This window comes from Clavispora lusitaniae (assembly GCF_014636115.1).
Source record: "Clavispora lusitaniae strain FDAARGOS_655 chromosome Unknown tig00000078_pilon, whole genome shotgun sequence".
Lineage (NCBI taxonomy): Eukaryota > Fungi > Ascomycota > Pichiomycetes > Serinales > Metschnikowiaceae > Clavispora > Clavispora lusitaniae.
In genome coordinates this window covers 427,299-449,158 of record NW_027093977.1, presented here as the reverse complement: position 1 = coordinate 449,158, position 21,860 = coordinate 427,299, and the positions used below count along the sequence as shown (strand labels likewise).

The 21,860-nt window shown below is 43.4% G+C and overlaps 11 protein-coding genes across 11 annotated transcripts; 7 read left to right on the top strand and 4 right to left on the bottom strand. All coding sequences in view use genetic code 12, as the record gives it.

Annotated features, from left to right (window-relative positions):
- Window positions 1-233: 233 nt before the first annotated feature.
- FOB63_002345 (serine/threonine protein kinase) lies at window positions 234-2,129 on the top strand (the record flags this gene model as incomplete). Its single annotated transcript, XM_002616606.1, has 1 exon — window positions 234-2,129. The coding sequence occupies one exon, from the start codon at window positions 234-236 to the stop codon at window positions 2,127-2,129; it is 1,896 nt and encodes a 631-aa protein (XP_002616652.1).
- Window positions 2,130-2,136: 7 nt separating this feature from the next.
- FOB63_002344 (uncharacterized protein) lies at window positions 2,137-2,622 on the bottom strand (the record flags this gene model as incomplete). Its single annotated transcript, XM_002616607.1, has 1 exon — window positions 2,137-2,622. The coding sequence occupies one exon, from the start codon at window positions 2,620-2,622 to the stop codon at window positions 2,137-2,139; it is 486 nt and encodes a 161-aa protein (XP_002616653.1).
- Window positions 2,623-3,072: 450 nt separating this feature from the next.
- MRPL28 (mitochondrial 54S ribosomal protein mL40) lies at window positions 3,073-3,495 on the top strand (the record flags this gene model as incomplete). Its single annotated transcript, XM_002616608.1, has 1 exon — window positions 3,073-3,495. The coding sequence occupies one exon, from the start codon at window positions 3,073-3,075 to the stop codon at window positions 3,493-3,495; it is 423 nt and encodes a 140-aa protein (XP_002616654.1).
- Window positions 3,496-3,668: 173 nt separating this feature from the next.
- On the bottom strand, window positions 3,669-4,097 carry EAF6 (Eaf6p; the record flags this gene model as incomplete). The annotated part of the gene is made up of 1 exon (XM_002616609.1): window positions 3,669-4,097. The coding sequence occupies one exon, from the start codon at window positions 4,095-4,097 to the stop codon at window positions 3,669-3,671; it is 429 nt and encodes a 142-aa protein (XP_002616655.1).
- A 1,157-nt stretch (window positions 4,098-5,254) lies between these two features.
- On the top strand, window positions 5,255-6,574 carry ENO1 (phosphopyruvate hydratase; the record flags this gene model as incomplete). The annotated part of the gene is made up of 1 exon (XM_002616610.1): window positions 5,255-6,574. The coding sequence occupies one exon, from the start codon at window positions 5,255-5,257 to the stop codon at window positions 6,572-6,574; it is 1,320 nt and encodes a 439-aa protein (XP_002616656.1).
- A 157-nt stretch (window positions 6,575-6,731) lies between these two features.
- On the bottom strand, window positions 6,732-8,132 carry FOB63_002340 (kynureninase; the record flags this gene model as incomplete). Its single annotated transcript, XM_002616611.1, has 1 exon — window positions 6,732-8,132. One exon carries the CDS (start codon window positions 8,130-8,132, stop codon window positions 6,732-6,734), a length of 1,401 nt encoding a protein of 466 aa, XP_002616657.1.
- Window positions 8,133-8,482: 350 nt separating this feature from the next.
- On the top strand, window positions 8,483-8,944 carry APS3 (Aps3p; the record flags this gene model as incomplete). The annotated part of the gene is made up of 1 exon (XM_002616612.1): window positions 8,483-8,944. One exon carries the CDS (start codon window positions 8,483-8,485, stop codon window positions 8,942-8,944), a length of 462 nt encoding a protein of 153 aa, XP_002616658.1.
- Window positions 8,945-9,042: 98 nt separating this feature from the next.
- On the bottom strand, window positions 9,043-9,474 carry FOB63_002338 (uncharacterized protein; the record flags this gene model as incomplete). The annotated part of the gene is made up of 1 exon (XM_002616613.1): window positions 9,043-9,474. The coding sequence occupies one exon, from the start codon at window positions 9,472-9,474 to the stop codon at window positions 9,043-9,045; it is 432 nt and encodes a 143-aa protein (XP_002616659.1).
- A 1,246-nt stretch (window positions 9,475-10,720) lies between these two features.
- Window positions 10,721-12,550, top strand: UPC2 (Upc2p; the record flags this gene model as incomplete). The annotated part of the gene is made up of 1 exon (XM_002616614.1): window positions 10,721-12,550. The coding sequence occupies one exon, from the start codon at window positions 10,721-10,723 to the stop codon at window positions 12,548-12,550; it is 1,830 nt and encodes a 609-aa protein (XP_002616660.1).
- Window positions 12,551-13,122: 572 nt separating this feature from the next.
- Window positions 13,123-13,698, top strand: CDC42 (Rho family GTPase; the record flags this gene model as incomplete). The annotated part of the gene is made up of 1 exon (XM_002616615.1): window positions 13,123-13,698. One exon carries the CDS (start codon window positions 13,123-13,125, stop codon window positions 13,696-13,698), a length of 576 nt encoding a protein of 191 aa, XP_002616661.1.
- A 953-nt stretch (window positions 13,699-14,651) lies between these two features.
- On the top strand, window positions 14,652-21,842 carry CHK1 (Chk1p; the record flags this gene model as incomplete). Its single annotated transcript, XM_002616616.1, has 1 exon — window positions 14,652-21,842. The coding sequence occupies one exon, from the start codon at window positions 14,652-14,654 to the stop codon at window positions 21,840-21,842; it is 7,191 nt and encodes a 2,396-aa protein (XP_002616662.1).
- Window positions 21,843-21,860: the final 18 nt, after the last annotated feature.

Here is a 21,860-nt window from a genome sequence, read left to right as displayed (position 1 = left end):
ATTGGTATTTTACTCGGCCCCTATTATCCGTCGGCCAGTGCGGACCTGTATGGCGAGACTATTCTGCTGACCAACAGACAAGCCTCCTGTTAACATACACCGGTCCCCAAAACTGGCACTTCCCACTTTCAAGTTCCAACACCTAGTCCCCACGCGCTTGCAGACTCACCAGTAAAAAGCTAACATTCCCCGCTTGTTCCCTAATCGCCAACATCTAACACCCTTACCGCTGGATGCTCAAATTCAAGAACAAATTCAAGTTTGGGTCAGCGGAAAAAGAGCCCGCACAGGCGCCGTCGCCAGCGTCTTCGCAAGAGCTCAAGCCAACTCAACTGGGCACTTCCTCGCTGATCCCTGATATGCTGAAGCTCGATCTTCTGGACTCGGAGAGCCGGAAGTCAGACCAGATAGAGAGGTCGCTGCTGCGCTCCTTCTTACCGTCCAACCCAGGTGTGCTCATTGTCAAAATGTATCGCTCGCAGAAAGTTGGACTCCCCATCAGTATCAACAACGACAAGCAGATTTTACAGGCCTTAGCCCAGAACACCAACGATGCGACCGTGGCACAACGCTTGTCTCAGCGTTTGTCGGACTTGGCTCACTCGGAAGCTGAAGACGCATCTGCCGGTGGACGGGCGCCAGAAACGCTTCCTGGTTCCTCTGCTGCATTGTATCTTCCACTGAATATCGACATTCCCGGAAGTAATGGTGAACGCGTGGTGAAACCTCTTCTTTTCATGACAGTGGAGTTTGACAACAACATGATCATGGTTGAATCCCGCAAGGGAACTGTAGACTCGTGTCAGTGGGACCGTGTAATGACGTTTGATGTTACCAAAATGCTGGCCCACTCCCAAACCAGCTCCAATTTCTTGAATGTCAATTTGTATCTCCGTTTGCCCAACAGATTAGTGCCTGCGCACGAGCGCCAAGACCACCCAGATAAATTCACAACTACCAATACCAACAGCTTTGGCGACTTACAAGTGGGTCTGATCAAGTTACCGTTGAATTTGCGCTGCCACCTGAAGGCCATCCGTTTAATTGATCATGAGTATCTCCAATTCAAGACCAGTTTTGATGCAACAGACTCCATTGGTGAGATATCGTTGAGCATTGATTTTAAGCCACAGTTGAAAACTCACTTGTCTATTGAAGACTTTGATCTTCTTAAAGTGATTGGCAAGGGCTCATTCGGCAAGGTCATGCAGGTGATGAAGAAAGACACCAAGCAAATCTACGCTTTGAAATCCTTGCGCAAACACCATATTGTATCTCGCATGGAAGTTACGCATACAATGGCGGAGCGCACAGTGCTTGCACGTATCAACAATCCGTTTGTGGTGCCTTTGAAGTTTTCCTTCCAGTCTCCAGAAAAATTGTACCTTGTTTTAGCATTCATCAACGGTGGGGAGTTATTTTACCACTTGCAGAAATCGGGCAAGTTTTCCATGGACCGCTCGCGTTTCTATACTGCAGAATTGCTTGCGGCACTTGACAGTTTGCACGAACTTAATGTCATCTACAGAGACTTAAAGCCCGAGAACATTTTGATTGATTATCAGGGCCATATTGCCTTGTGTGATTTTGGCTTGTGCAAGCTCAACATGACCAACGAGGATAAAACAAATACTTTCTGTGGAACTCCGGAATATTTGGCACCGGAGTTGCTCTTGAACCAAGGGTATACAAGAAGTGTCGATTGGTGGACTTTGGGTACCTTGTTGTACGAAATGTTAACTGGGTTGCCGCCTTTCTTCGATTCTGATGTTCCTACTATGTACAAGAAGATTTTACAGAACCCGCTCAAGTTTCCTCCTTTCTTGGAAGGCACTGATGCCCAGGACTTGTTAATAAAGTTGTTACAGAAAGACCCAGCTAAGCGTTTGGATGATGCACAACAAATTAAGAACCACGCTTTTTTCAAGGACATCGACTGGAAAAAATTGTTGGACAAAGGCTATCAGCCTCCATTCAAGCCCACTGTCAATGGCTTCTTGGATACGTCCAATTTCGATCAAGATTTTACAAACGAGCGTCCACAAGATTCTGTTGTTGATGACTTTTTAAGTGAATCTGTGCAGAAACAGTTTGGTGGCTGGACCTACAATGGTGAAACCGTGCTTTAGATTGCTATTACCTATTCGCAGCGTTGAAGTATGTTGTCCCACCTGAGCCCGGAAAAGTACTGCCTCCTGCACTTTTGTTGTTCTTTCTACCTGGCTCCAATGGTGCTCCTTTCTTTCCGAATGCTTCTCTTGGAAGTGGTCCGTTACCCAGACTTACCCTCTCATGATCGCTCTCCAAGTATTCTTTGAATCCCGGACGTGTATGTTTTCCGTCCGTTTCGTATGCAATATTCACCTGCTGAGGCTTAACTTCGTACATGTCATTGGCAGGAATTGTATATGTTGCGTTACTGTGAGTTGCACCATCTGAATGTTCGTACGTATGGGGTTTCTCTGGAGGATATTCGTTTGGGCCATATTTCCCCGCATAAGTAGGAGCTTGGCTATTCTCACCTGCATTTTGGTCCACTTCGCTGTATGGAGGTGGTTCAGTGGGTGCAGTGTCTTTCGGGGTGTCTTTCAGGCTGTCTTTTTGGCGTGAAAAAAGGGGCATTGTGCTTAATTGCTCTTTCGTGGGGTAGAACAGATTTATCGAGCTTACCACGTGATGTATTATCTTGTATGAAGGACACCATTAGAACATCATAACACAGAAAGATACTAACAAATGGATGGCTCACGAAATGGCTAGCGCTGGTCTCTAATCGATTATGACCCGCGAGGTTGCACCCTTGAATATGTCTTTTAACATGAGTTTTGCTTAAAGGCTCGTTTATCGTGGTGTACCACAAGTGGGAGCATAACCTATTTAGTTAATACATATGTTGCAATGTAACGCTTCATTCTTTGTACATCCTTTCTCTCCTTCTTCAAGCTATGACCAAGACATGCTTGAAATTAAGAGTGCCGACCATGTCTAGTTCTATGGTGTACGGGTGTTTTCGAAAATTTTCCAAGCGCACATTTTCTTCAAAAAATTGTTTTAACATTGTTGAAGCGAAGTATGTTTTCCCCACGAAGCCTTGGCCTTGGGGCCACTAATATCAGCAAGGTATTTATTCGTGGAAAGAAGAAATCCGTTGTTAATCCATCTACTCAAAAGGTTGTGAACCAGTTGTCCGCTCTTTCCGCTTCAAGAAAACAACCAAAGTTATTGAAGTTATGTCCTGAAGACTTGATCAAACATAAAACAATTACAAATGCCTGGAAGCTCTTTTCTAGAAAGCAAGAAGAAAAGAGAGTCACGCAGCTTAAGCAGCAATTTGAAAGTATAAGAACTGCGATGGACGAGTTGAAAGAGATAAGCCCAGAATTGTACGCTGAAGCGAACAAAAAGGAACAGAAAAGATTCCCATTGGAATTACGAGTGCCTACCGATTATCCCGCCAATGAACCATGGGTCTATAACTACTCCAAGAAAGATTAGAGTTCCCCTTCCTAGCATTAACCTTGTATATAATTGACATTGTCGCTGGAGGCGACACGGTAACCTCTTTTGTAGAATTTTGCACACTCGCTGCATTCGGAAGATGTTTTCTTGATGCAGTTGACAACTTAATGACCAACGAAAAAAGTCAAATGTAAGGTACAGTTATGTTTCTATTTTTCGTCAAATCGGCTTTTCCTTTTCCTTACCGGCGTCCCGCTATTACTGTCCTTTCCTGAAGCATTATTTCCGCCATTGGGATCAACTGAATCTTCATAGTCATCCAAATCTGGCGCTGCACTGCCTTCCCTTTTCAGAAGAGCTTTAACAAACGTCGCAGAAGACATGCTAAAAATGTGGTCGTCTTCTGTATATACCATCTTCTTCTTGCTGGAGCTCCCCGAAAGTGACTTAGCAAAGTTGTCAAAGCCTTTCACGATATTGCCGTATGTGCTTTCGTTGAAGTAATCTGTTTCCTTGTCATAAATGCTCTCCTCTAGCGCCAGGAGCCGAGCGTCTAGATCTTGCTTCTTGAGGATCTGTTGCGTGAGCTGGTTTTTGAGCTGTGTATACTGGTCTAATGTTGGTTCGCTCTTGCTCATAGCTGTTTTGCGTTGTCTTCAATGAATATTTGCGATCGTCAATACATCATTATGCCTGCATCCGTTACACTTTTCGACCCCGTCGAGCCAGGGAAGTACTTGAGAGACTAAAGTGGTTTATTGGATGCCGCAGAGGTATGTAGATTCACTCAGAGGACAAATGCTAGTCATATTGATGTTTTTAGTGGCTCTAACTATATGTAATGTATTTTTTTGGTATATTGTGTATCAATTACACTTTTGTATAGTGCCGATACGCGGAAAAATTATGAATGTGCGACTGGCTACTCTAGCCAACGTAATTCGGCCAAATGGAATATCTTACAAGCACAAGCTTACCGGATCTATTGCTTTCCCGGGGGACTGCACTTTCGAAAGAGGATTTACAAGTTTCCTTCTGTGCATTTCAACCTTGCGAAGTACTACTGTTGTAACTGTAACCTTATTACGCAAAGTACATTTCTCAACTCACTATAGTTATGTATGATTGCGCGAGTATGAGCCAGGCTCAGACCAGAACATCCCACTTGTGAGGCTCGTGTTCCTCATGCAATACTTATTGCTGTTCATTATGCACGCACACGGAGCCACCACAGTAGTATCTTTACCGACTGTAGCCAGACGAAAGGCAAATCGAAGTATAATACCCCGGGTTTGAATCAAGATCCGGTATTCATAGTTGATATGAAGTTTTACCGCACGGTTTGGACCCGTTACTTTCCGGGTGACGCCGAGCCGCATACGTGGCCCGGCGGAAAAGGATGCGTATGCGCATGCGAAAGTCCGAGACCGAAGGCTATGGTGCGAGAAACAAAGAAGGTGCTAGAAATGCGAATAAAGGTTGGCCAACCGACTATGTCCGGGTCTTCCAACATGCACACATGAGGCTATGATGCTGAAGAGATAATAAAACTAGGCAGGCAACTAAGCTTAATTTGCTTCACCTGACTCGGTGCGCGTAAACACATGGGTCTTATGCTCCAAGGAGGCTCTCCTGTCTCTTGCGTCAGGCGATTTTTCGGCCCTCACGTTGGTCTCCTGACACAAAAAAGGTCGGCCCTGTGTGGTCCACCCATCATTATAAATAATTGGCAATCGCGCACCTCCCTTCTACTTTCTCTTTTTTCACATCATTCCAACACACATTATCAATTATCATGGCCGTCACTAAGATCTTCTCCCGTTACGTTTACGACTCCAGAGGAAACCCAACCGTCGAAGTCGACTTGACTACCGACAAGGGTTTGTTCAGAGCCATTGTTCCTTCTGGTGCCTCTACCGGTATCCACGAGGCTTTGGAATTGAGAGACGGTGACAAGTCCAAGTGGTTGGGCAAGGGTGTCTTGAAGGCTGTTGCCAACGTCAACGAGATCATTGCTCCAGCTTTCGTCAAGGCTAACATTGACGTTACCAACCAAGAGAAGGTTGACGAATTTTTGAACTCTTTGGACGGTACCCCAAACAAGTCCAAGTTGGGTGCTAACGCTATCTTGGGTGTCTCTTTGGCTGCTGCCAAGGCTGCTGCTGCCGAGAAGAACGTCTCTTTGTACAAGCACATTGCTGACATCTCTGGTGCTAAGCAAGACAAGTACGTTTTGCCAGTTCCATTCCAAAACGTCTTGAACGGTGGTTCCCACGCTGGTGGTGCTTTGGCTTTCCAAGAATTTATGATTGTTCCAACTGACGCTCCAACTTTCGCTGAGGCTTTGAGAATTGGTTCTGAAGTCTACCACAACTTGAAGTCTTTGACCAAGAAGAAGTACGGCCAATCCGCCGGTAACGTTGGTGACGAAGGTGGTGTTGCTCCAGACATTGGTTCTCCAAGAGAAGCTTTGGACTTGATTGTCGACGCTATTGCTAAGGCTGGTTACACTGGCAAGGTTGGCATTGCTTTGGATGTTGCTTCTTCTGAGTTCTACAAGGACGGCAAGTACGACTTGGACTTCAAGAACCCTAACTCTGACCCATCCAAGTGGTTGTCTGGTGAGCAATTGGCCTCTTTGTACGAAGAGTTGATCAAGGAATACCCAATTGTCTCTATCGAGGACCCATTCGCTGAAGACGACTGGGAAGCCTGGGTTCACTTCCACAGCAAGGTCGCTGACAAGATCCAAATTGTCGGTGATGACTTGACTGTCACCAACCCATTGAGAATCAAGACTGCTATTGACAAGAAGGCTTGTAACGCTTTGTTGTTGAAGGTCAACCAAATCGGTACCTTGTCTGAGTCTATCAAGGCTGCTAACGACTCTTTCTCCGCTGGCTGGGGTGTTATGGTTTCCCACAGATCTGGTGAGACCGAGGACACCACTATTGCTGACTTGTCTGTTGGTTTGAGAGCTGGTCAAATCAAGACTGGTGCTCCAGCTAGATCTGAGAGATTGGCCAAGTTGAACCAAATCTTGAGAATTGAAGAAGAGTTGGGTGACAAGGCTGTGTACGCCGGTAAGAACTTCAGAACTGCTTCCACTTTGTAAGTGCGGCTTCTGATAGAAATGAAAATATAGTTAATAATGACGAAGACTTTTAAATTTATTTGTATGCTTCCATGCTCTCATCTTCATGTGTTTTACATGCTCTGCCTACACTACAGTGTGATTAAAATGACTAATGACCATTTAAGCTTAACATTCTTCACTTCTCAATATGATTCAACGCCTCTTCCAACCTCTTTATAGCGATATAGACATCGTGAAAGCTGTTATACAAAGGAACCGGAGCAAGTCTAATCACATCTGGTCTCCGTTCATCACAAATGATAGCATTCTTGTGCAAATACAGGAAAACTTGCTCCATCACATCGTGAGCGGGGTCGTCGTGATGTGGTTGAAATAACAAGGAAAGCTGACAGCCTCTTTCTTCTGCTTTCAATGGCGTGAGTATTTTAAATCCGAATTGTGCTTTGTCTGCACCTGGCTGTAAGTAGAAGCGAGAGGAAGTCAAAAGCCTCTCCATGAACTTCGTTAATTGAATGCTCTTTGTTCTCAACTCATTTACTCCTCCAACCTCTTGAAAAATTTCAAGTGATGCTTTTAACGCCACGCAGTCAATGACACTAGGATTAGACTGTCTGTAGGACAAGGCAGTTTGCATCGGATCGAATATCTCCAACATTTTGAATCTATCGCTCGCGTTGTTTCCCCACCAGCCTGCAAGTCGTGGAGTAAAGTTGGATGTGGAGTTCTCCTTTGTGTGTTTCTCGTGTACGAAAATGCCGGCAATAGCACCCGGACCAGAGTTCAAATACTTATACGAGCACCACGCTGCAAAATCCACACCCCAATCGTGTAAAGAAAGAGGCACATTTCCAACTGCATGTGCTAAATCCCATCCAACAACTATGTTATGCGAATGGGCTGCCTTAGTAATTGTCTCAATATCAAAGAATTGACCCGTATAGTACTGAATACCTGGCAAGCACACGAGTGCAAGTTCCTCTTTGTAGGTTTCGATATGTTGCAAAATCAAGTCCGTTTCTAAGAAAGTTTCACCTTCAGGAACCTCTATTTGAACCAAATGTGACTCATCAAAGCCATGTAACATCACCATGTTGAGAAAGGCGTAATAGTCTGAGGGAAACGCTCGTTTCTCGAATAAAATCTTGGTTTTTGTCCCCTTAGGCTTGTAGAATGACATGAGCAAAGCATTCAAATTTGCGGTGAGTGAACCCATGACTGCCACTTCATTATTCAATGCTCCCACTATAGGAGCCAAGAGTGGTACTAATGGCAAATCAATGTCGACCCACAGCGTCTTTGACGCATTTTTCCCCGGATGATTGAAGTGAGATTCGACCGCACGTTCACCCCAAGCGTCTAATTCATCTGTAATAGCTTTTTTTGTGCTCCGGGGCATCAATCCTAGTGAGTTGCCGCATAAGTAAATCGAGCTATCGGATGGCCGGAACTCCGTGTTAGAGATTCCCAAAGATTGAAAAGTAGGAATCACAAATTTATCTCTATGTGATGAGAATTCGGAGTCTAAGCGCTGGGCTTCTTCTTTGGTATTCATCGTGTATGTCGTGATACTGGCCATAAGTTACTGATTGAAATGATGCAGGATTTTCATGGCCTTTCAGAATGTCAAGCTTTGGATTTGCTTAGGAGGAGAATCTAACCAAACCCAAACCAAAATCTTTGAAGAACCATTATTCTTCCTAAAAAATTCAGAGTATAAACTTTTTTTTTTCATCACACGTATGTTTCTTCTTCATTAATGCAAAGAACAAGGCCATCAAAGGCCCGTACACCAAACATACATATAGTGCTACAATTTTAGGTGGACAAGAACCATGATTCATTCTGTCCTAATATGTATGTAACCTCATGATTCGTTTCTTGATGAGTGCCTAACAAATAGTCAACCATGATGGAGTTCCACGGCTAATGAAGTTCTATTCCCCTTTGGATGTAACTACCCAGAGAACTTTGCTTCAGCAAGTTTACCAGCTAATATCAGTTCGGACATCTCAGGAATGTTCCTTTATCACACCCCCTAAACTATTGGAAGATTTGGAAGATATCAAGGTAATCTACCGTCATTACGCTACGTTGTATTTCGTATTTATAGTCGATGACCAAGAATCAGAGCTTGGTATCCTTGACTTAATTCAGGTTTTCGTGGAATGTCTAGACAAATGTTTTACAAACGTTTGTGAGCTTGATCTAGTGTTTGGATGGCAGGTGTTGCAAACTGTTTTGGAGGAAATTGTCCAGGGTGGAATGGTGATAGATACAAATATCTCTAGAATTGTGTCTGCAGTCGATGCAGCCAACAGCCAAAAAGTAACGGGTGTAAATGGCTCCAGCTGGCTCCTGGGATTTGAGAACAGCTTCAGATGGAAGTAATGAGTAGAGACTGTTGTCAATATATACATCCTCAGAGTTACTAAAGAATACAAATCATCACCAAATTTCAGATTAAGTATACCTTGACTATGTACAGCCTAGCGCCATTGCCACCAGGATTTCTTACCTTGAGAGACCAAGCGCTCCGTTTCCAAAAACTCTGCTTCGGCTCTTTCCGTCTCTGCTTTCTTCTTGGCGTCCGCTTCCTCCTTAAAGAACTGAGTCGCATTGACCAACTTTGGATCTGCGCCCCTCGTTTCTTTCTCGAAGGGAGAAGCAATTTTGCCAGTTTTCCAGATCGGATCATTCGACTTCGATGTTTCTTGAACGATCTTCATTAATTCCTCCTGTTCTTTCTGTCTTAAAGCCTTATTCTTCTCGTAATTGGCCCTAACCTCTGGCGAGAAAGCTGCAATCAACTGTTCATCGGTTGGGACAGTATAGGTGAATAATAAAACACCGGTACCGATTATTCCACCTCCATAGAGCAACATGCGGCCCAACTTGGGCCAAGTCATCTGAATGCTCATGGTGTATCACTAAGCTTAGAAAGGACTAGTCGTCAGTGGTTGAATTAGGTGCAGGTCTGATCTCACTTGCCTATAGTGCCGCATGGGCGCAAAAATATGTTTCCAACGTCTGACCGACAAAACAAGCAAGAGAGCAAAGGTACATAATTAAGGCATGGATTATAAGCAAGCACAAGGTTAGGCTAACCAAAAAGGACCTAAGAATAAATCACAATGTCACTACTAGGAGTGTAGGGTGCCATAACGATATGCTGACGGGAAAACAAACTAGTTCGAATAGCGTCCTTACTTATTGGAACCATTTAGCTTCTTACTAGTACAGAGACGGCGAACAACGCTACCTCAAAGCAATTTGTATACGCATTGCGAACATGTTCTGAGTCACGTTTGGTGTCTCATCTTTACACTACGCCATTCATGTATGAGTCTGGTTTTGGCGAGACTGAAAAAAAACCATTTGGCCATGCGGTCAAAGCTTTGTTTGCGCATTGGTGAATCAATTGCTGATGGTTCAGTAAGAATGAGCATAGAGACAGTACCATCATGTATGATCACGTGGTTATATCGACCCATATGAACCAGTGGGCTTTCGTATATGCGTTAAAAGAGGATTTACCGGCACATACACCAACAGGCCTGTAGGTAAAGTATGATAGGGGCCAAGATCTGACTAGCGCCCAGCGTCTGCAACGCGACCAAGACGGAAACTGGAAAGCCAAAAATAAAAAGTGGTGTCCGAGAATGGCAGAAGGAAGCGGTATTTAGTTCTGTAAATCCACCGAAGGGGTACCTTTAATAGTTAGAAGTTATGCTATAAGATGTAAGCAGATGGTTCTAAATACTTGTACAAAATACTAATAGAATACGCGCAGATTATAGATGAAGCTATGTATGGGCACAACGTCTTGTAACTTATGCGTTTGTGCGACCGTTAGGTTGATGTGGTTGCCTTCCCCATATTAAATACTAGGCGATGGCGCTAGGCCGCGAAAAAAAAAAAAAAAGTTTCTGAGGCTTGGTACAACAAACACGCACTTGTTTTATACGAGCTATACGACATAGAGGCTATACCCATCCTTAAGGTGTGATCGCCATCCTAAAGTGCAACATAATACAAGTATACGTGTCATCCGTGCCTAGAGGCTCTTTGGAAATACAAACGCTTGCAATATTCTGAGCTTTCTCTTGCGGCCGTAATTCAACTTGGCCTCTCCTATAACTGACCGATTCAACTCCAGTGTTAGCCATGTCTGAAAGCAGAAAGAACTCTAGCTTCAAGCGTAAGTACCATCTGAAATCCCGCAGCGGCTGCTCAACCTGCAAAAAAAGACGTGTGAAGTGTGATGAAACAAAACCCCTGTGCAACAACTGTGTGCGTATGAAGTTGGTTTGCGGATACATTGAAAACCAGGAGAATCAAAACGACCACAAACGACCAAAACTTGAACAGGACCTGTATTCATCTGTTCAGGAAACGACACCTACAAAAACACCCAGTCCGACAGCAAAGCACGCAGAACCGCTTCTTCCTTCAATGGCTGCGACAGCATTGGGTCTGGGCCTCTTGAACGCTGGTAACTTGAATAACATCAACCTCAGCCACTTAGTGAACAACTTGTCTAGCATGGGTGACCTTAGCAGCTTGGGTGGCTTTGCCAACTTGAGCAACCTAGCAGCGCTTGCGCAACTACCGATTGATCTTTCCGCATTGGGCGCCCTGGGTTTCAGTTTTGGTCAAAACTCAGAAATGGACTCCGCTGCATCACCCGAGCTCAGTGGCTCTGCTAGGCCGTCAAGCAAAGCCCCAGATTTGAGTGGTCTGTCCTTAAACAGCACCATCAATGGTATCATCAACGGCTCTTTAAATGGCACACTTAATGGAAATGTAGGTGCCACTCTTGGACCATCAATTGGCCTCGATGGTTCTCCAAGGAAGAAAACTGCCCCGGAAAGTGGGCTGTATCTTCAAGATCCTCCCAATATCCCGAACAACCCCCTGCCTTCAAATCCTGGAGGTTTGAACATGCTTGACCTTCGGCTCATGTACCATTACACCACACAAGTGTCCAACACTATCACGGGAGCAGGTATCTCGGACACGGACATCTGGAATCATGATGTGCCCATGCTTGCATTTGAGTATCCTTTTCTTATGCATGCGGTATTAGCCTTCAGTGCTACACACTTATCGCGTACAGAAAAGGGATTGGACCAGTGTGTCACTTCCCATCGTGGCGATGCGCTCCGCCTTTTACGTGAAGCTATTTTGGACATCAACAGTGACAATACTGACGCATTGGTGGCTAGTGCACTCATTCTAATCATGGACTCTTTGGCAAACGCTTCTGTCCCGTCACTGACATCACCCAAATCCCTACCGGCATCAGCGTGGATTTTTCATGTCAAGGGTGCGGCAACAATCTTGACCGCAGTATGGCCGTTGACGGAGGCGCTGCGGTTTTACAAGTTTATCAGTGTGGATTTAGGTGACTTGGGCGATATAATCAATGAAAAGAGCCAGTTGTCAAGCGCCAAACCGTCGCTTTTTGCCAATTTGGAGTGCCACGATTCGGACATCGCAGACCTCTACCCAGTGGCCATCAACTCACCATACTTGATTACATTAGCATACTTGAACAAACTTCACAAGGAGCGGTACAAGGCAGACTTCATTCTCCGTATTTTTGCATTCCCAGCTTTGCTTGATAAAGACTTCTTAGGAATGTTGATGCTGGGCGACGTCAAAGCCATGCGTATTATGCGCTCCTACTACAAATTACTACGGTCCTTCACCACAGAGATGAAAGACAAGGTATGGTTTTTGGAAGGTGTGTCGCAAGTACTTCCAGTCGATGTCGAAGAATACGCAGGTGGTGCCGGAGGTATGCATATGATGCTCGACTTCTTGGGCGGCGGACCAGCCATTCTTGAAGATCATGAAGTAGACAAGGACCTCTCGATGATAGATCCGGGAGGACAGATTGCCAACAAACTAATCGACACGAACAACTTGCCCAGCGATATCGCCAACTTGGACATAATGCAGGGAGACAATGGTCTCATGGGTATTAAGTAACTACAGCAGGTAAGTGTGGTCTGGGGAATCAGTCTTGTGAGGTTTGAAGTTACTATGTGGTATCACGTGCGCGTTTCGGGTTCGCACGCCTCTAATTATTCAACCCCTCGAGGGCAAAACGAGGCGCCCATATCCACGAATTGAACTTCTTCCTCTATACCTTCAGTATTTAGCGGTTTATTAATTAGTTAATTTGTATCTTATGTAGTTCTTGTGTATTTGCGAGGTCATCCACATAATCGAACGTCTTCTGGGGTGGGTGTTGCCCCTATGTTTCGGGTAAGGGTCGCGTACGTCGTGCATGTAATGTGGAGAGGTGCGAACACAGCCAAAGTTTTTTCCTCACACCAAACTGTGAGAGCGGAATAACAAGCAAACTAACAAAGCCAGGCGCTCCTATTCATCTAAAGCTGGTCAGTACAAGAGGCTCCATCATCAAACCTCTCATTAAATCTTCTCAAGTTTCCTAAATTCCGCGTTCTGAGTTTCTGGGCACCGCTGACTAGACTGGAATACACACACACCCCTCGATAAAAGAAGGCTTCATCACACAAGACACACATCGTCCAAAAATGCAAACCATAAAGTGTGTCGTTGTTGGAGACGGTGCGGTCGGAAAAACATGTTTGTTGATCTCGTATACCACTTCTAAGTTTCCCGCAGACTATGTTCCTACTGTTTTTGATAACTATGCCGTGACGGTAATGATTGGCGACGAGCCCTTCACCTTGGGCCTATTTGACACTGCTGGTCAAGAAGATTATGATAGATTGAGGCCGTTGTCGTACCCTTCTACAGATGTTTTTTTGGTTTGTTTTTCGGTGATAGCACCCGCTTCGTTCGAGAACGTCAAAGAGAAGTGGTTCCCCGAGGTACACCACCACTGTCCAGGTGTGCCGTGCCTTATAGTGGGTACGCAAATCGACTTGAGAAATGACGAGGTCATTTTGCAGAGATTGCACAGACAAAAGTTGTCACCTATAACTACTGATCAAGGAGAGAAATTGGCCAAGGAGTTGAGGGCAGTTAAGTACGTGGAGTGCTCTGCATTAACGCAAAGAGGATTAAAGACGGTGTTTGACGAGGCTATTGTTGCTGCCTTGGAGCCACCAGTGATCAAGAAATCCAAGAAGTGCGCTATATTGTAATCTTTTCTTTCATTCCGCCACTCGCCGCCAACAGACCTAAAATCTTACCGCTTAACTATGATTTTCTTTTGCTGTGCCACACTCTTTACTACAACTTTATCTCCCAGTGATGGCGGACCGCAAGCCACCATCAGAACTTTGTGGTCGGGGCTCATACCACAATTAGATGAGTGGTTGCTGGATCATTGATTTTTACACTGGATTCAATACACATGTATTAGTAGTGTTTGCGTAAAACAAGGGCTTTTTGTTATTGAGCAAAATTGACTAATACTAACTCCTTTGCTGTAACAGTAGCCTTTTACAAGGTATAGAAGTCGATTTGGTAGGTCGAGTTCTAACATGGGCTTAGAATTGGGCAGCTCTCATTTTGGCGTGTATATGCCTTAATCGTTTTAATGTTCTACTACTGATTTTGGTCCGCTTGAAAAGTGGATTTACAATTGTGCTCCACGTTTGAAACATTAATTTCTTTCTTCGGCATAGTACATAAACGAAAACTTCCGGAAGGCAATTTAAGAGTGCATCAAAGTACACCCGCGTACAGCAAGTGAGACATGACTCAAAAATGTCCCAGGTATTGCCGCAAAACAAAAATGTATAGATACAGAAAATTAATACAATGACGTTTTTTTTAAACTTCATCTTCATCAAGGGAATAGTTTAATGGCCAGCCAATTCCATGGTAACTTATCTTCATTCTCTACAAGCCTGCATCAAATGGAGATTTATCATTGCTACAACAGGCGTTCTATCCCGGGCTCATAACAAAAAACGTTTCTCATCTCCTTACCGCATCTGGCAAGCCCTATTACTCGGGGACTAACAGGTAAACGTGATGTAATGTAATGCGATAAACACTACGAACCGTAAGAAGCTCAGTGGACTGCTGAGTCTTGGGCTGCACTTCACCCCAAGATTCGTAAACACGCACGGGGCGGGCCATTTTGCGCATGAGCCGCATGAACCATCCCCACCCTGTGCACTCCGGTGGCCTCTTGTTCAAAGCTTCTTCGCTTCTCCAGAGTCCTGAACTGCTGCCTCCTATTTCTATGTCAGACACGATGTCGTCACGAACCCCGTCGGTGTGTTCGACGCGTCGCAGCAGCGGTCTTTCTCATACAGGCTCCGTCCATCTGGTTCGCCTGGGTTCCCACCAGTCGTCTAATCTGGCCCGGAAAGAGGGACTTCACGTACTTTCCGTGGACTCCACGGGGATTCTGCTGTCGGGTCAGTCCCAGACCACTCCCACAGACTTAGGCAAGGATCGGATCGATCCTACGGTCATGCCGCGGGAATCACTATTGGCCCACCAACTGCATTCCAAAGACATCAATTTCCAAGAACATCAAAATTCCTACTTGAACTCTTACAAATTAAACCTGAAGTATGAGGATTTATACTCGGATTACTTGCTGGTGGCACCTGACGTGGTGCCGGGCTACTCTCTTCTTTCACCTGTGGCATCTGACACACTGAGCAGCTTGCTTTTTTTTGCTTCCCAGGACGGTACTGCCAACAGGGTTGTCATACGTCTTTCCCCCAACTACCTAGAATCTGCGCATGTTGCCCGATTTCTAAATGAGTGGCATGCGACATCGGGAATAAACCCGACGTCAAAACACCGCTTATGGGGAAACAGCGAGTTGCACAACCAATTCATTGGATCGGACTCTGTGCATGTTACAGACAAAACGCAACGTAATATGTTGAAACAACCTCTCACACTTCCTAAAGGCTTACTGGGTGTGCTTTATCCGTATCAGGTGCTCAATATTGAGCCCACCAAGGAAAACATACAACAGCGTCGTATGGCAATGATATACGAAGATCATGGCTACCAAAATATCCGTGACTACTACTATGAGAAAAGCAGGCACTTCAGAACGGAAACAGCATCCCTCCGAAGTGGCAGCGCACGCTCTGTTTTTTCCGAATTGTCTGCGTCCGATGCACCTTTGCGTGATCGGTTGCGTCAGAACGTTGCATTTGATGAATTGGCAAATCGCATAGCACAGAGTCCCAAATCACCACAAACAGTTATTAGTATTTTGACTGATCTCGTTTATGTTGTCAACGTCATCACGACATGCCACGAGCTTGGTGTTGTACACAATGGAATCACGAGTCACAATATTCTTCGAGCTAATATTGCGGAAGGATCAGTATCTCCTTTGGCCATTACAGGATGGGATTTCTCATTTACCATTTCTGCAGAAGACTCGTCACTGAGTTTTCGCAAAAGCAATTTGTCTGATATCTCTGATTTGCTTCCCTACATGTCACCAGAGAATTTGGGCGAAATAACAGCTCTTGTTGACTATCGTGCAGATTTCTACTCTCTTGGTATTGTTCTCTATGAGCTCTTGGTCGGTTGTTTACCTCTTCAATCAGACAATCCGACACGTTTGAAAAAGATGATATTTGTACAGAGACCGATTGCACCTGTCATATTGGGCTCGCAGTGGATCAACCAGAAATTGAGTGATATTACCATGAAATGCTTAGAAAAAGATCCCGGAAAAAGATACCAAGACGGAAACAGCTTAATGAAGGATTTACAGGACGTAATCAACGACTATATTCCATTGACTAGCCGAAACTCCTTGAATCATGACCTGAGAACAGTCACTATTGATGAAACAAAAATAGGTAAAGTGCCTTTTTTCCTCACCAATTTCATTAAGATTGAGGATGAAGTTCGAAGAGATATTCAGAAATGTTTTAATGCGCATGATGAAGGCTTGCAGTACCTTATGGTGACGGGAGAGTCAGGTGTAGGTAAGTCTACGATTATTCAAGCTCTCAAAGTACTCGCAGTATCTAAATTCAATTACGTGATTCACTGGAACTATAACTGCACAGATATGAAAGTGTCAAAGTACGCTTTCCTCCTCAACGGAATTCATTCCATCATAGGACAAATATTAGCTTCATCCAGAGAAACAATTTCAGAGTGGAGACACATTTTAGCAACTGAAGTCGACACCGATGTCAGTGTGATGTTTGATGCCATCCCCAACTTGGAGATTTTAATGGGTCCTCGTTACAGTGATTTGTTCAGCAAGAAGCGAAGCAAAGCATCGTATTCGTTTTCAGCAGGTATAAGAAGCACTGAAGATGAGACAGATCAAGAACTGCTTCGGAAAAACCACACGTACCTTCAGGTGAAACATTTTGATGAACGGTCTTTGAACATTGAGCTCAAGTACAAGTATATCATAAAAAAGATCTATAGCATCGTTGCCAATCGAGGCTTGACCATCATATTGGATGACTTGCACTGGTGTTCACTCACAGAAGTTTTGCTTTTGCAAGAAGTCATGGAATACTGTCTTTTGGAAAATGCGTCAACCAGCATCAGCATCTTATGTGCCTATAGGACAAGCCCTCCAGAGTCCACCAACGACAAATATGAAGTTGAACTCTCTAGGTTAGCATCTTTGTTCCAGTCCCAGAATGCCCTGTATCACGAGTTTTGCTTGAAGCCATTACATTTGAAACAGTTTTCCAAATTTGTTGACCGATCTAAATTCTTGAATTTACACGATTCGACGATTGAGAAAATACACAAAGCTACTGGGGGAAACCTTCTTCAGTTAGAGTACTTCACCAGATGGGTTCGTTTACTTCACCCGATAGGGAAAGCTGATTTCAATGAGGAAAAAGAAAGTCTTCGTTTGTTGGCTGATATTCCCGTAATTTTGCCAAGTTTTTTTGAGCTTTGCATTACTAACACAGCTAGAAGTCTTCTTAAGTTTGCTTCAATAATAGGTACCAATGGTAACTTTCGAATTGCAGATCTATTAATTGTTAGCGGTTTATCGCTTACTGAAGTTTATGAACTGATACAACTATGTCTAGAAACAAGGGTGATAATTCCTTCTGGAATCTATTACAAAGTGCCTTTACATTTGATTACTAGGGATGACTTTCCATTTGATATAAGTGATTCCATTGTATGGGAATTAGCGACTGAATCAAGCTACCATTTTGATCATGACCTAATTCAGATTTATCTTTTGAAAGAGATGCAAGATTCAGGGGAATTGGAGAATCTTCGAAGACTATGTGGGTTGCGGTATTTCAAAAAACTATCCGGCGAACACAATACTAATATCAACGATTTTTTGATAATGGCTAACCATTTCCTTCATTCGTGCGCTGTTGCAAAAGAAGATGAGACGGATATCTATTACGAGGCCTTGATTAGTGGGGGAAAGTTTGCTATCTCGTCCTCGAATGCTGAACTTGCTCTCATATTTTTCGAAGCATCTGCTCAGTTCATCAAAGCAGACGACCAAGAAAAGCAAATCAGAAATATGCTTACTGTTTGCCATATAAATTATCTTTTGAAGCGTTATAACACTTGTATCACGCTTATTCAAGAGGCTGATAGAATTTTTGGAAAGGAAAGTTCAACTTTCTTATATCTCAAGATCAAATGCTTATTTCAACTGAGAAATTTCAAATTAGGTCTCAGGAAAACCTTGGATGTATTGGCATCTCTTGACGTTGAAGTCTCAATTGATTTCAAAGAATGCAATAGAATTTCCGAAAAGTTCTTTCGAAAGACACCATTCTCTATTGCGGATATAAGGAACATGAAACTCCTTCAAGCTGCAACAAGCAAGAAATTTTTGTTGATAGCTGATTTGATACTGGAAGCAATAGGCCCAACTTATGTCCTTGGTTTGTCAAGTCTTCGTTTGGCCCTTTTGACACAATTGATCCTGTTAATGCTTAAGTTTGGAACAAGTAGTTCATGTATTGTACCTTTACTCCATCTTGGAAACTATTTTGCCCAACGAAACAAAAACAGGAACATATTGAAGACCAAAGAACTTGGCGAGGTGGCTATTGCGATTCTGAGGGATGACAAACTCTTCAGTTCTTACGTTAATGAGCAGATTAATGAAGCCTATAACATGTTCATGGCTATTTTCAAAGAAAATATTAGCACGCATGCGGATCCTGAATCACTCTATCGCTTATTTGGCACTGGAATCGTGGAAACATGCGACACCGCCATGTCTCTCATGGTAACTATGTCACAAATCAGCATTTGTCTTTCACTGGGAGGTATCTCTTCAAGATATCTCAAACTGATAAAGAGACGCAAAGTCAATTTCGAGACAGATGATGAGAATTTGGTTTTTCAGAATGCTATTAAACTCTGGTTTGGTGAAATGCCATTTGAAGATTACAAAACTCAGTTTAGCCATTTTAAATCCCTCAAAAGGTACGATTTGGAGTTCATCTATCTAGCTCAGGCTGTTCTATGGTGCTCTTCAGCGGGAAAACACAATGAGGCTTCTGAGGTTATCTTAAAGAGAGCATCTCATGTTCTGAAGCAGCTTCCTATAACCCCGTTCTACGTTGAATATCAATTTCACGCAGTAATTTGCCTATGCTGGAATACTTCATCATCTAGAGAGGAAGGATTACTCCTCGCAGCTAAAATAGCCAAATCTTTTGATATTTGTGCAAGTGCTTGTCCAGCTAACTTTGAAGCAAAATCGCTCATTTTGGACGCTTGTCTCAGGACAGCACGTCCGAATGAATCATCGCTAGTCTTGCTAGATACGTTTGAAGATGCTATTGAGATCGCCGGTCGGGAAAATTCCTGGCTAGACTCAGCTATTGCGAATCACCTTTGTGCTTCTTGGTTATTCAAAACTAACCAAAAGTTGAAAAGGATTAATCACTATGCACAAAATGCTTACTCAATCTACTCCACTATGAGATTTTACGATATGGCAGAGAACATCAAAAAAGAATTTCCTTCTTCGTTTGACAACTTCAACTGGGCAGGGGTGGCGAAAATAGAGCTGGAACCGAAACATTTTTCGGATTCACGACACATTGCAAATGTCGTTAAACTGCCTCTGCAGAGACATGACGTAATTCTAGACGATAGCAATCGACAATCTAACACAACGTCTGGCAAATGGTCAAATGCCGTTAGAAACGAGGGAGCAACTTCTGACAATGATCAAGGAGCGAGCCAAAATGAGTTAAGTAAAGCCATTAAACTCAGTTTAGCGATTTCAGAATCCTCTAATGCAGACTCCATTTATGCCAGTCTACTTGAAAGTGTACTTTTAATTTCGGGGCTTGATTATGGTGCGATCATACTTAACAATGAAGAACACGAGTCCCTGATCCAAGCAATTGCTACCTATAATAACCTTTACAAGATAGAGAGTGAGCCTCTTAGCTCTAGAACAGATCTAGTTCCTTATACATTCGTTGTACATTGTTTGATGAGAGGAGAGACTATGAGTAAAGAACACAATGCTGAGTATTTTGAGCATCAATTTGGCTCAGATGAGTATTTTGTTCATAATCCATGCTCATCCGTGCTTTGCATCCCGATTAAGACCTCAAATACTTTAGGTGTTCTTTACTTGGAAAAAAACATAGGACAAAGAGGATCATCCAACAGTCAGCGCCTGTTAGCCTCTAGTACTATTGATTTACTTGAGTTACTCTGCGCTCAAGCAGCTGTATCGTTGACTAAAGCCTTTATTTATTCGCAACTAGAAGCAGCTAAAAAGGCTGCCGAGGATGCAACAGCTGAAAAAGGAAGCTTTTTAGCGAACATGTCGCATGAAATTCGAACTCCTTTTAATTCTTTATTTGCTTGCTCGCTATTCCTTCTCGATACGGAACTAACGTCTACACAACAAGAGTATGTTGAGACAATCAAAAACTCATCTTTGGTGACACTCAATATCATCGACGGTATATTGGCTTTCAGTAAGATTGAGCATGGTTCTTTCACTTTGAATAGTACTCCATTTTCAATCGTGGAAACCGTTGAGAGTGCAATTCAAATCTCGAGCGAGCAAGCCAGCAACAATGGTTTAGAGTTGGTCTACTTCAATCAGTGTCCGGAAATTGACAGAGTTATAGGAGATCCAACAAGAGTGAGACAGATCATAATTAATTTGGTCGGAAATGCCGTTAAATTTACACTGGAGGGATATGTCAAAATTTGCATAAGTGCTGATAAAGTTACTGAAAATAGATATATGCTTCATATCTCTGTTAAGGATACTGGAATAGGTATACCAGAAGGCTTGAAGTCAAAAGTTTTTGGTGCCTTCTCGCAAGTGGATGGATCATCACGACGTGTTCATGGAGGTGCCGGGTTAGGTCTTGCCATTTCGCTGAAATTGGCCCACATAATGGACGGGAAAATCTCGCTTGATAGCAAAGAAGGAGTTGGGAGTACTTTTTGTTTTTCCTGTCCCTTTGAAGTGCCTAACAAAAAAACTCAAAAACCTTTCTATCCTTTTAAAGTGACAATAATTTTGAAGGAGAAATTGACTAGAGAATCACTTCGGGAATTTTTGGAATATTTTGGAACTACTGTAATTATCAAGGAGGATGGCGATTTAAGAATCACGGATGAACCAGACCTCCTCTTTGTGGGAAAGTCAATTTTAGACGACACAGAATTTGACACAAAGCTGATATCATCACTGAAGACTAAGATTGTCTTGGTTACCAGCTTTGGCCTGGTTTATCAAACTGACGTATTAGAACAAATGCAAATTGGAGGAGTCATTTTTACACCTATCAAAAGAACGAAAGTTGAAACAATTCTTCGAAGCATTTCTCTGGGAAAGAGCACGAGACATTCAAAGCTGATAGCCGATTTACTCCCCAATTCGACGCCCAAGAAGAAGGAGCTTTTAGGAGAAATGTATCCCTTGAGAATATTGCTTGCTGAAGATAATCCCGTGAACCTTAGAGTAGCTAGCCAGCACTTGAAAAAGTTGGGCTACAAAGCAGACCATGCTAAAGATGGCGTCGAGGTTTTAGAAATTTGTGAAAGTTTGTTATCTAAAGGAGAAAAGTATGATGTGATTTTGATGGATATACAGATGCCCCGCAAAGACGGAATTGTTGCGTCACTAAACTTGCGTGAAAGTTTAAGTACCCGTAATCTGATGGAGTATATGCCAATGATTGTTGCATTGACGGCAAATGTTGCAGGTGAAGATAGAGAGCGATGTCTAATGTCTGGAATGGTTGATTTTATATCCAAACCCATTCTTCCTGAGGAATTACTGCGTGTTCTAAAGAAAGTGGCCCGACACGAGTATGATAATTTTGCAGTGTCTCCAAATTAAAAGATGAAATTTTTTTAT